The sequence below is a fragment of the Podarcis gaigeae genome, assembly GCF_964106915.1.
Source record: "Podarcis gaigeae genome assembly, chromosome: 17".
Classification (NCBI taxonomy): domain Eukaryota; kingdom Metazoa; phylum Chordata; class Lepidosauria; order Squamata; family Lacertidae; genus Podarcis; species Podarcis gaigeae.
In genome coordinates this window covers 27,219,310-27,231,285 of record NC_139694.1, presented here as the reverse complement: position 1 = coordinate 27,231,285, position 11,976 = coordinate 27,219,310, and the positions used below count along the sequence as shown (strand labels likewise).

The following is an 11,976-nucleotide window of genomic DNA, read 5'->3' as shown; positions in this document are numbered from 1 at the left end:
GGGTCGGGGGCTAGGGCCATGACACTATTAGGATTTTTATCTCACCAGCTGCTCAGCAAGTAGCACTATGGTTGTTTATATCATGTGAGTGTCTGAGGAAGTCTCAGTACCGTTGGGTACTGTGATAGAAGTTACTTTCACTTCTGTGTGAGATGTTGTTCTGTACTGCTGCTGAGAGAGAGCAGACATGGTGGGTTCTCTGTTTATATGGATTGTAAATAAAGTAGTATAGCTACTGATTGTCTCTTTCTTCTGCAATGAGATGCCAGAAGATGAGCATGCTCCTCTCAGGAGGGAGAGGTCGTTTATCACCGGTCTCTCTGGACTGAGGAAGATTTACAGCCAGAGGGTGATCAACGGAGAGACGCCCCAGTGTATTGGGAAGATGGCGGCCTTCCCGGACGTTTTTCCAACAGACACGACCCCGACGGGAACACCAGGGGGAGCATCGACAGGGCTCCCCCTACCGGTGGTTTACCCTTACCGGACTTCCTGCGCAGCGGGCAGGAGTCGGATACAGACGGGTTCAATCAATGCCTAAGCCAATACCGCTCACATTCTGTAATTCAATAAAGTTGTGGCCAAATTTGCCCGATAACATAAACCTACCGTATTTTTCCCTCTATAACACGCAGATTTTTTTCTCCTAAAAAGGAAGGGGAAATGTCTGTGCGTGTTATAGAGCGAATGTGTGGTCCCTGGAGCCGAAAAAGCAGGTAAAAATCAAATCGCGCGTCTCCTAGAAGGGAAACTTGAAAAGAGGAAGTGGCTGCTTTCCTGCATTCTGCCTCAGGGTCTTACTGCCCACCCTGCTCTGTTTCGTTGCTGTGTTTGCTCAAACGGAACAAAGAGCAGGGAAAGCCCCTCCCCTCCAGGCAAGCAGAGGGGAATTCCTCTGTGCTCCGGTGCTGCTGGGGGAGAGAGAGGGGGGGAGGGGGAGGGAGAGAGAGAGGGGGGGAGGGAGAGAGAGAGGGGGAGGGAGAGAGAGAGAGATATGGCTGGCTTGGGTGGGGGGAAACTTTTGCCTTTCTTTCCTCCCTCGATTAAATCCCTCTCCTGCATTCTTAGCCAGCTGCTTCTCTGCACAGCCCTCTCATGTCCCTTCTTTGTTTTTCCTTCGCTCCCAACTTAAAATGTGGTTACAAAGCATAGATCCACATGGATCCTCAGGATCTTTGCATTGGGTCACCCCAAATTCACCATCAGATCACATAGCATGTCCATGGCTACAGCCTGCCCCCCCAAAATCACACACCCACTGTTGCCTGGGGCTGCAATGGTGCAAAAACGTGGTTAAAAAGCATGGATCCACATGGATCCTCAGGATCATTGCATTGGGTCACCCCAAATTCACCATCAGATCACATAGCATGTCCATGGCTACAGCCTGCACCAAAAAAATCACACACCCACTGTTGCCTGGGGCTGCAATGGTGCAAAAATGTGGTTACAAAGTATGGATCCACAGGGATTCTCAGGATCTTTGCATTGGGTCACCCCAAATTCACCATCAAATCACATAGCATGTCCATGGCTATAGCCTGCACCAAAAAAATCACACACCCACTGTTGCCTGGGGCTGCAATGGTGCAAAAACGTGGTTACAAAGCATGGATCCACAGGAATTCTCAGGATTTTTGCATTGGGTCACCCCAAATTCACCATCAGATCACATGTCTGGGGCCACAGCATGAAGCCCAAAAATGATACACCCACTGTTTCATTCAGAATGTTTTTCCCCTTGTTTTCCTCCTCTAAAAACGATGTGCGTGTTATGGTCAGGTGCGTGTTATAGAGCGAAAAATACGGTAATACCTGTGTCCTTGTGTGAGTTATTTCCCAACGAAGGGGTGGCTGCGGGGTCTTGACACGCAAGGCAGAGCGAGCAAGAGAAAACTGTAGCTGCTCTCGGTTCCTCTCATTTGTTCTCTCTCTCTGGGTACTGTGCAAGGAGGAATGGCCCCACAGTGCTACCTAGAGAAATTGCAAGTAGCAGTAGTGACCTCTGCCCCCTTCCCTCTGTCTAGGGCAGGGTAGTGTTGTTCGTGATCAGGGAAGACCAGGTAGCCAGCTCTTCCTCCCCTGGCGCCATTCTGGGGAATTTGGCCACATAGAAAGAAAAGAACAGGACACCTTAGCACTTGTTTTAAGAAGTTTAACATTCGCTGAAGACAAAATACCTGAATCCAAAATGGAAAGCCATTACAGTGAACAAACTCCAACAACAACATTCATTTTTGAGTCCTCTTGCTTTCATAAACCAGAAGCAAAGTTTGGCAAGGGAGCAGCTGCAGGACTGGAGAAACACAGATGTTCTTCGTCCCAAGGATGGTTCCTCACTCTAAATCAAGCCGTGGCAACACAGGAAGAATAAGGTTCCCAAAGGCAGAGTCTTGGGTGATGAAGTATCCTGAGGAATGTGCATGAGCATGCTGCAAAAGGAACATAAAGGACACATTTTCAATGGAAGCCAAGTCTCTCCACCATCATGCAAGCATAGGTGAGTGCTTAAGAACATCAGATTTGGAAGGAATATCTGTTCTTTGCCACATTTCAGTCCTGCTAGTAGTTCAGTTGCTTTGACCCAGATGTGGGGAACCCCTGGCCCTCCATATTGCCAAACTACAACGTCCATCCTCACATCTAGCTCATTCTTCCCAAGGTTTTGCCCGCAGCATTTAAAGCAGGGCTAAAAGGTGAGATAATACAGAACGTGACATGACCAAAGCCACTTCCCAAATCAGAAGCACAAGTGTGGGAATTTTAAACTTTAAACAAGTGTGGGAATTTTAAACTCAGAATTTTAAACTTTGCCATCACTGTGCAAATCTTAAGCTTTTGTGATGCACGTTAGCTTTCATCCCCAATGTCTGAGATGGGTGGGGGGTTCTTAGGAGCTATAGTCTCCGAGGCACCAAAACAAAAAGGCCCAGGGAAACTTGCAAAACGGCCCGTTCAGATATGCTTTGGTCAGGACAACTCACCTGTAGAGCAGCCTTCTGCTGTGCAGCGATGTGCTGTAGTTCAGCATGATCACGAAAGTCCTTGTTAAGGGAAGATCTGGCGAGAGAGATGCTGCGAGCAATGATAAGAAATTGACATGTCACACAAAGGCAGGGAAGGCAGTCATCAGCACAGCATCAAGGTAGAGGCTTGTCATGGGCCAGGGTGGGTGTTTCAGAGTCAAGAAATTCCATGTTGTTACTTTAAATCAAAGACTTGGGATTTGGGGTAAATCTGACATGCAAAGTGAGTAATTTGCCCGTGCCAGACAGCGTTAGAAACTCAGATAATATAAGCTAGGCACCAAAAGACTCCTTCAACCAAGGTTACAGTCACCCAAGAGAATGTCTAGTTGCCATTTTGGGGCAAGACAGCTCTAACGTCTTATTTTCCAAATGATGGACTGACTGTGATTGAGTCTCAGTTAAAGATCTGGCCAGTTCAGATGAAAATCTTGAGCTAGGTTAAGAGTTTTGAGAACTTAAAGAAGAAAAGTCACTTCATCAAGGGACATTCCACATAATATATATTGGCCTATTCCTGCCTCTTTTTCTTAATGGTGACACGGGCCAGTCACAACAGTGGGAGAAGTGAAGACAAGCTACAACAATTCACTACAGTGGACCCTCTGGATAAGAATTAAATTCATTCTGGGGGTCCGTACTTAACCTGAAAAGTCCATAACTTGAGGAAGAAGAAGAAGAAGAAGAAGAAGAAGAAGAAGAAGAAGAAGAAGAAGAAGAAGAAGAAGAAGAAAAAGAAGGGAAGGAGTTTGGATTTGATATCCCGCTTTTCACTCCCCTTCAGGAGTCTCAAAGCGGCTAACATTCTCCTTTCCCTTCCTCCCCCACAACAAACACTCTGTGAGGTGAGTGGGGCTGAGAGACTTCAAAGAAGTGTGACTGGCCCAAGGTCACCCAGCAGCTGCATGTGGAGGAGCGGAGACGCGAACCCAGTTCCCCAGATTACGAGACTACCGCTCTTAACCATTACACCACACTGGCTCTCGTGCACATGCGCGGCACGCAGAGCGCTTCTGTGCATGCAGCGAAACGCGGAAATATACACTTCCGGGGTTGTCGCGTTCACAACCCAAAAGTTACGTATCCAGAGCGGTATGTAACTCTAGGGTCCACTGTATAATGTTCTTGGCCCCTGCTCAGGCTGCACCGAAAAAGCATGTTGATTCCAGAAATTCATTCTGATTGTACAGATAAAATATAATGGATAGAAATCTCCAGGATGAGGCATTAGTGTGTGAAAACGGTCCAGATCCAAGGATCCCCAGGCAGGCACCAACAGATGGCGGAGATGTCAGGAGTCATCCTGGCACCCGGGCATTTTCACTGGGCTGCAAGTCACCAACAGTCAGGTGTAAACTGCGCCTGGCTAATTTTGAACGCTGGTGCCAGAAGGACATTTCTGCTGAGAAACATTCACTCCAGCAATGGCAGGTGAAATCAAATAGGGAGGAAACCCAAGTTTAAGTCAAAAGGAAGTCAACCGGAAGGCATGCAGTAGAAGAAAAAGGGACCCCAGCCCATTTTGCTCTCTCACCGGTGCCCCCCAATAACTTGCCTAAGTGATACCTGAATAAAACAGCGCTACTAACCAGGGGTCCATAGTCTTCATGATGGGGAGTTCATATGTTTGGTAGAGTGGCTGCAGAACTCTGTATGCAGGAAAAGAGTTTCCCATTGAGATTGCGCTGAGACAACGTCTCTTCGTAGCCAACAAGTTACAGCACGCGGAAATACTACTACTACTACTACTACTCCACCATGAGCAATAAATCAAGTTCTACGCTAAACACATGGAAGAGGATTTTGTTTTTGTTTTTAATTCAGGGGCAGCTTTACATTTCAGCAGATTCATAGAAATCTCAAATCTTAATATGAAAACAATGATAAGGTTCAACACGGGGGAAGCGGAATTTTGGTGGAGAAGTGGGTGGAAATACAAAACATTAAAAAGTTAATTTTTTTTAAAAAAAAGGTGAACTGAAATTTCCCCTCTCCAGAGGGAATGAGCAAAGATGGAAACTCTCTTGTAGCTGGCTGCTTGGAACAATTGGCACACAACTCCGATGGTTATGAACTGTTTCCATTAGAAGTACGTGTTGCTGATAGGTCTATTCACCTTCTTGGTTGGCGGCATTGCGGCTGGGTATCCGGGCCCTTGTAGTGACCCGGCTAGGGAGCGGAAGTTTGTCGCTCTCTCCGCACCAGCCCCGGCTATATCACCCCCACCTGGCCAATCTATGCTGATGGGGGGCATGGCCATGGGGTAACTGAAATCGCGGCGCGGCCAGGGGTTTCTCTCTCTTGCCTCCACTCCAGAACTGCTTGGACCTGCAAGGACCCTTGTTTAATGGAGGATATTCCTGGATAAGGGTATCCTGCCAAAAGGATCTGGAGGTGTGGATTCTGTCCAAAGTGTGGGCATGGGCTAGGGGAGGGGTCAGCAAAAATTTTCAGCAGGGGGCCGGTCCACTGTCCCTCAGACCTTGTGGGGGGCCGGACTATATTTTGAAAAAATAATGAATGAATTTCTAACACCAGGCAGGCACCACAAATAACCCAGAGAAGCATTTTAAATAAAAGGACACGTTCTACTCATGTAAAAACACGCTGATTCCCAGACCATCCGCGGGCCGGGTTTAGAAGGTGATTGGGCCGGATCCGGCCCCTGGGTCTTAGTTTGCCTACCCATGGGCTAGGGCCATGCCACTAACTCAACAGGGACCCCTCGGACTGCCCTTATTTGATGTAAGTCATAGGGCTCCCCCTTCTGATGGTTTACCCTTAGTTAGACTCCCTGCAAGGGACGCGGGTGGCGCTGTAGGTTAAACCACAGAGCCTAGGACTTGCCAATCGGAAGGTCGGCGGTTCGAATCCTCGCGACGGGGTAAGCTCCCGTTGCTCAGTCCCTGCTCCTGCCAACCTAGCAGTTCGAAAGCACGGAGTGCAAGTAGATAAATTGGTCTTGCTCTGGTGGGAAGGTGTGGCTGCTCTGGTTCACCAGAAGCGGCTTAGTCATGCTGGCCACATGACCCGGAAGCTGTATGCCGGCTCCCTCGGCCAGTAAAGCGAGATGAGCGCCGTAACCCCAGAGTCAGCTACGACTGGACCTAATGGTCAGGGGTCCCTTTAGACTCCCTGCAGGTGGGCGGATGTCAAGATATAGCCTGCTTTCACCCAACGCCCAAGCCAAACAGCTCACATCTGTAAGCAATAAAGTTGTGGCCTGTTTTAGCCTATAATCCCGAACACTTGTGTTGGTGTGTTTATTAATCAATGGGGAACTACAGGGCATGGGGCCTTGGCACGCAAGAGAAAGCGTCCCTTGGCTTTCCTCTTTAATCAGAGAACACAACTGAAACAAAAAGGCAGGTCTCTAAACTTACTGTACCTGGCTCCAGGGTGATTTGTGGAAGACTGGTTTTGCATCAACAGCTTCCTCTTCTCCTTATCTAGCTCTGCCAAAATCGCAACCCTGTTTTTATTCTGAAACCCTGGCAGGAGTGAGAAAAATGGAAAAGTCTATGCACTACTTCAAGCTCTCCAAAGTGAATGATAAAGAGTACAGTGGTACTTTGGTTCTCAAACAGAATGTGTTCCGGGAATCTGTTTGACTCCTGGAACCGTTCAAAAACCAAGGTGTGGCTTCGGATTGACTACAGGAGTGTCCTGCAGCCAATCGGAAGTTGTGCTGGATGTTGGACTTCCCGAAATCGTTCAAAAACCGGAACACTCAATTCTGGGTTTTGATCGTTCAGGAGACGATTTGTTTGGGAGCCAAGGTGTTTGAGACCCAAGGTACCACTGTATTAGAGTTTGTACTGAAAGGGCTGGTGCCGTGTTGTTTTTATTGTAAAATTTTATTATAACGTAACCATGCACATAGAGGTGAAGATTACCAGATGTAACATTTACCTTGCGCGGGAGGATTTGATGCCATCTTGCTAGTTTCCGCCTTAATTGGCTACAACGTAGTTATGGTATGAGCTACCGAAAAGAATATAAATGAACATGTGAATATAAAAGGCTCACTACTAATACAATTGTACATTAATATTCAGATTGCAGGATGCAATAGCAACACATTTTGCAAAATTCTTGTGAAAATGCTATGTAGCAGGTATGCTATACCCAAACATGGTGTAAACTGGATTAAGCAGCTTCTGGCGAACCAGAGCAGCACACGGAAACGCCGTTTACCTTCCTGCCAGAGTGGTACCTATTTATCTAGTTGCACTTTGAGGTGCTTTCGAACTGCTAGGTTGGTAGGAGCAGGGACGGAGCAACGGGAGCTCACCCCGTCGCGGGGATTCGAACCGCCGACCTTCTGATCGGCAATTCCTAAGCTCTGTGGTTTAACCCACAGCGCCACCCGCGTCCCCTGCAAAACTGTAGGACATCCCTATTTTCCTCAGGGAAATACTGGAGGGTATGGAGCTATTCAGTCATCGGGAAGCAGCTCAAGTTTTTAAAATGTTCAATGTTTTATTATGTTTTTATATATGTTGGAAGCCACCCAGAGTGGCTGGGGCAACTCAGTCGGATGGACGAGGTATAAGTAAGAAAAGTACTGATTACGGAATAGGACATCCCTCTTTTCATTGGAGAAACGTTGGAGGGAATTTCATTCCATGGTTCACTTTTTGGACTACAACTCCCATCAGCGCCAGCAACTGATGGAAGAGGCTGTAGTGCAAGCTGTCTTGCAGGGTGCCTGGACTTGGGAATCCGCGAAGGAGAATCTTACGGTTAGCATTGCGTTTGCTGCTTTCGGCTCACCTCCAGCCGGTGGGTGGAGTCCCTAAGTGAAAGCATAAAAATAAACAGCTCCAAGCACCTGGCGATGGACACAGTCCCCATTCACCCACATCCTCCTTGCGGGTGGACTGCTCCCTGTTTCTCTCACGCCCCCCCTGGCTGTTCACGTGGACTCTCCCAAACCTCCTTTGGATCTAGATAGACTCTGCCACCCCCTTTGGCTGTTCAGATGATCTCTCCCGCCCTCCATTGGCTGTCTAGATGGACTCTCCCAAACCCCCTTTGGCTCTAGAGATAAGACTCTGCTGCTCCCCCTTTGGCTGTCCAGATGGATTCTCCCGCCCCCCCCCTTTGGCTGTTCACGTGGGCTCTCCCAAACCTCCTTTGGCTCTACAGATAAGACTCTGCAGCTCCCCCTTTGGCTGTACAAATGGACTCTCCCGCTCCTCTTTCTTTGGCTGCCCAGATGGACTTTCCCGCCTCCCTTAGGTTGGACGAATGGACTCTCCCGTCCCTCCCCCCATTGGCTGCCCAGATGGACTCTTTCTCTCCCTGTTTTAGGGGCTCTTTCTTCCCCGCTCACCTGCTCCCGACTTCATTGTCACGCGCGCCGCCTTAACGAGGCGGGACCAGGAAACAAGCCCTGCCTTCGCTTCCCCGACCACCCCTGACTCAGAAAAGGGTAGAATGACACGCAGCGTGCAGCTTCCGGGATGAGCTGGAGCTTCCGCTTAGCGAAGGCTTAGCCAGCTGGGTCTCCAGTGGCAGGGAGTTCCAAAGGCGCCGCCCAAGGAAGCGGGTATTCTGCGGCCGGCGCCTGCGAAAAATATTAATATTCCAAGTGTCTCTTCAGCGGTCAGCGTTTAAAAAAAACCCCACCTTGTTATTTTCTCTCCCCCCCCCCCCATAATATTCTGTATTGGTTTTCATTTACACACTCCATATACACATATTGTATTACATTTCACATTTACACCTCCTCCCCAGAGCCGACTTCCCTCCTTCCCTCTTCTTGCCTTTTATATCACATCTAACTTTTTCGCATTGTCTTCATCCCTTTTGTATATTATTGTTCTTCTTCCGTATTTGTCCATCGAGTGTCTATTGTCAAATAAATCCTCCTGTTTATACAGTTCTTATTGTCTGCCTATATCCAATTACAACTACCATTGGTTACATTGATCACATTGTACATTTTACTTTTTCTTATTTTCTTTATCCAGAAATTTTCTTTGCATTTCACATTATGAGGTTTATTTCAGTTCTACTAGTTTCACTAGGGACACGGGTGGCGCTGTGGGTTAAACCACAGAACCTAGGACTTGCCGATCAGAAGGTCGCGGTTCGAATCCCCGTGACGGGGTGAGCTCCTGTTGCTCGGTCCCTGCTCCTGCCAGCCTAGCATTTCGAAAGCACGTCAAAGTGGAAGTAGATAAATAGGTACCACTCCGGCGGGAAGGTAAACGGCGTTTCTTTGTGCTGCTCTGGTTCGCCAGAAGCGGCTTAGTCATGCTGGCCACATGACCTGGAAGCTGTACGCCGGCTCCCTCGGCCAATAAAGCGAAATGAGCGGCACAACCCCAGAGTCGGCCACGACTGGACCTAATGGTCAGGGGTCCCTTTACCTTTACTGGTTTCACTATTCCACCTTATCCTTCCTATTGTTACGGCAAAATCTGGGTGCGAGGCTGCTCTGCCACCCAGCTCATCGGACTAAGTCCGTGGGTCCCTGCGGAGGAAAATGAGCTCAGCCGTAGACAGGAGCAAACTGCAGAAGATCCAAGTTTATTGCGCAACAGGTTCAAGGCGAGATTGAACAGTGAGAAAGGGGTGACATGAGTTTTTGAAACTCCCTCCATGTCCCAGAATACAGTGCAAAACACGTCATGAATACATTAAAGAGAGGTTTGGTTACACAGATTACATCATGAATATATTAAAGGGAGGTTGGGTTACACAGATTACATATGGAGGAGGGAGGGGGGAATATGCAGAGCTGGAGATATGCACAGATAAACACTTCCTGGGGATGAGAAAACAATGGTCTCAAATATGCATAGTCTGCCACCTGACATTGCCTGGAGGAAAGGCTGATCAGAGCGATTTGACAGGAATAGGGTCTTAACACCTTGCTTGAGGGATTATGCTGGACAGGGGAGGTGTGATGGAGTCCTAGAGAAATTGAGCAAACTGGCACGTTGATTTTCTATGAATTTTATAGATTTTAGTCCCTTTTGACATTGACAATTGGAATAAATGGATATATTGTAGCGAAGAAGGTAAAGAAGACATGCCCCCCCCTTTCCGTATCACTATGTATGACATAAATTTTCCCCATTCTTTTTGAAATGTTTCATCGCCCTGTTGTCAAATTTCCCCGGTTAACCTAGCTATTTCTGCATATTCCATTACCTTCTGCCGCCATTCTTCTACTGTTGGTACTTTCTGTTGTTTCCAAACCCACCTTGTTATTCTCATGCTATATCTCTCATTCTTGTGGATGCTGTGATAGGAATTTCGAGGTCTTAGATACATGGTAATGTTCATAAGTGTACCAACCAAGTGCATACATAGAGCAACACGGGAAGAGTGACCTGAAACCATTTTGATTCCCAAACTGACCAAATGTTTTCCCTGCAAGGAGGGGGGGGGCAGGGAGCCTCTCCATTGTCTCAGGAATTGAGTAATCAGCATTTTAATGGGTGACAGACTATCAGGAAAGACCATCAGAGAACTTGGCAAACAGGAAAAGCAACATTCAAATTTCTGTTTTAGACCGCCTTTTCTGTGATGTATGTATGATGTTTCTGAGGATGGTCTTGATCTACAGGGAGGCAATTTCAAAAGTCTATATAAGGCCTTGCGCACCATTGTTCTGGGTCCTCCTCCCTCCTTCGTGTGGTGAGTGAGGACACTGTTGCAACAGATCAATAAAGATCAAGCTTACTAGCTGTTTTGCTTCTCAATATTCTCTGCTTGGCCTGTTATTTTCTCCTACCAATAGGGAACCTACGTAAGGACTCTATATGGGCTCTTGGATACCCCATGAGGGGGAAAAGGGCAATTTTTGTTAACAACAATCCCCTGAGATGAGATTCCTGCCTTGCAGCGGGTGGGGCTAGATGGCTCGTGGGATCCCTTCCAGCTGCAGGATACTGCGACTCTACACCGTAGACTGTGGCTTAAAACATCCTTGCAACTGGAACAAAATATTGCGGGGGTGGGTGGGAGCGAACTCAGCCCCTAGGAGTTGGGCTCCTGTGCTGGCCACATAGTCCTTGCAAGGATGAAGCCAGGATCACACAAGAAGCCACAGAGAAGGATTCAGTTACTACAAGAAAGAAGATTCCACCTAAACATTAGGAAGAACTTCCTGACAGTAAGAGCTGTTTGACAGTGGAATTTGCTGCCAAGGAGTGTGGTGGAGTCTCCTTCTTTGGAGGTCTTTAAGCAGAGGCTTGACAACCATATGTCAGGAGTGCTCTGATGGTGTTTCCTGCTTGGCAGGGGGTTGGACTCGATGGCCCTTGTGGTCTCTTCCAACTCTATGATTCTATGATTGAAAGCAGTGCCAGATTTAGGTTGGATGAGGCCCTCAGCTACTGAAGGTAATGGGGCCCTTTCTACATCCAGCTGTCCTTTGTCCACAACAAATTGCTGTTGTTTTTTTGTGTGAATATATGCTGCATGATCATTTATGGACCTCATAGGCATCTAAAGCCATTTGCACATAACAAAATATGTATTTTATCAAAGTAATTGTTGAGCTGAAGTACAATTAAGAAGAAGTATATTACTAGTGAAATACAATTAAGAAGAAGTATATTACTAGTGAAATAATTATTAATCTCTAACTTAAATTGATTTTTTATTCATAACTAACTTAAAAATGCAAACACATTGTCATTTAGCAAGAACAAAAGTTCCTTTAGAAACACAATTTACACTCATAATCTAGTCTCTTGAAACTTGCTATAACATGAAATAATAATAGGTGTAAATATATGATGCAACTACTAATAATTATAAATAACAGAATGTAGGCACCCTATATATAGAAAGGAGCAAACCAGGGAAATTTAAGGGAGCAGGCTAGAGCTTGTTTAGCTTATACATAAATCCAGCACTGATTGAAAGCCCATGGGGGATTTTCCTCTCCGTTGCTCGCGCAGCAGGCAGACACTTAACTAGTAGC

The 11,976-nt window shown here is 47.1% G+C and overlaps 1 protein-coding gene across 5 annotated transcripts; it reads right to left on the bottom strand.

Annotated features, from left to right (window-relative positions):
• Window positions 1-2,141: 2,141 nt before the first annotated feature.
• LOC310835207 (SOSS complex subunit C-like) lies at window positions 2,142-8,474 on the bottom strand. Of its 5 annotated transcripts, none has more exons than XM_083720017.1 (7): window positions 8,365-8,464; window positions 7,771-7,824; window positions 6,939-7,010; window positions 6,415-6,517; window positions 4,616-4,675; window positions 2,985-3,075; window positions 2,142-2,432 (listed from the first exon to the last, which is right to left on the bottom strand). In XM_083720017.1, exons 3-7 carry the CDS (start codon window positions 6,961-6,963, stop codon window positions 2,337-2,339), a joined length of 375 nt encoding a protein of 124 aa, XP_083576143.1. In that variant the 5' UTR covers window positions 6,964-7,010; window positions 7,771-7,824; window positions 8,365-8,464; the 3' UTR covers window positions 2,142-2,336. The 5 variants fall into 5 exon arrangements, with proteins under 5 accessions (XP_083576143.1, XP_083576147.1, XP_083576145.1 ...); XM_083720021.1 differs by having other exon boundaries at window positions 6,415-6,545; window positions 8,365-8,456; XM_083720019.1 differs by having other exon boundaries at window positions 7,803-7,824; window positions 8,365-8,402.
• Window positions 8,475-11,976: the final 3,502 nt, after the last annotated feature.

What these genes read in the sequence shown, in the direction of transcription:
- LOC310835207 (XM_083720017.1), bottom strand. Translation starts at nt 6,963, where the DNA reads ATGGCATCAAATCCTCCCGCGCAAG. An exon ending in ATGAAGACTATGGACCCCTG is followed by an intron (nt 3,076 to 4,615) that starts GTTAGTAGCGCT and finishes CATTGCTCGCAG; the next exon opens with CATCTCTCTCGCCAGATCTT. An exon ending in AGCAGAAGGCTGCTCTACAG is followed by an intron (nt 2,433 to 2,984) that starts GTGAGTTGTCCT and finishes TTCCTTTTGCAG; the next exon opens with CATGCTCATGCACATTCCTC.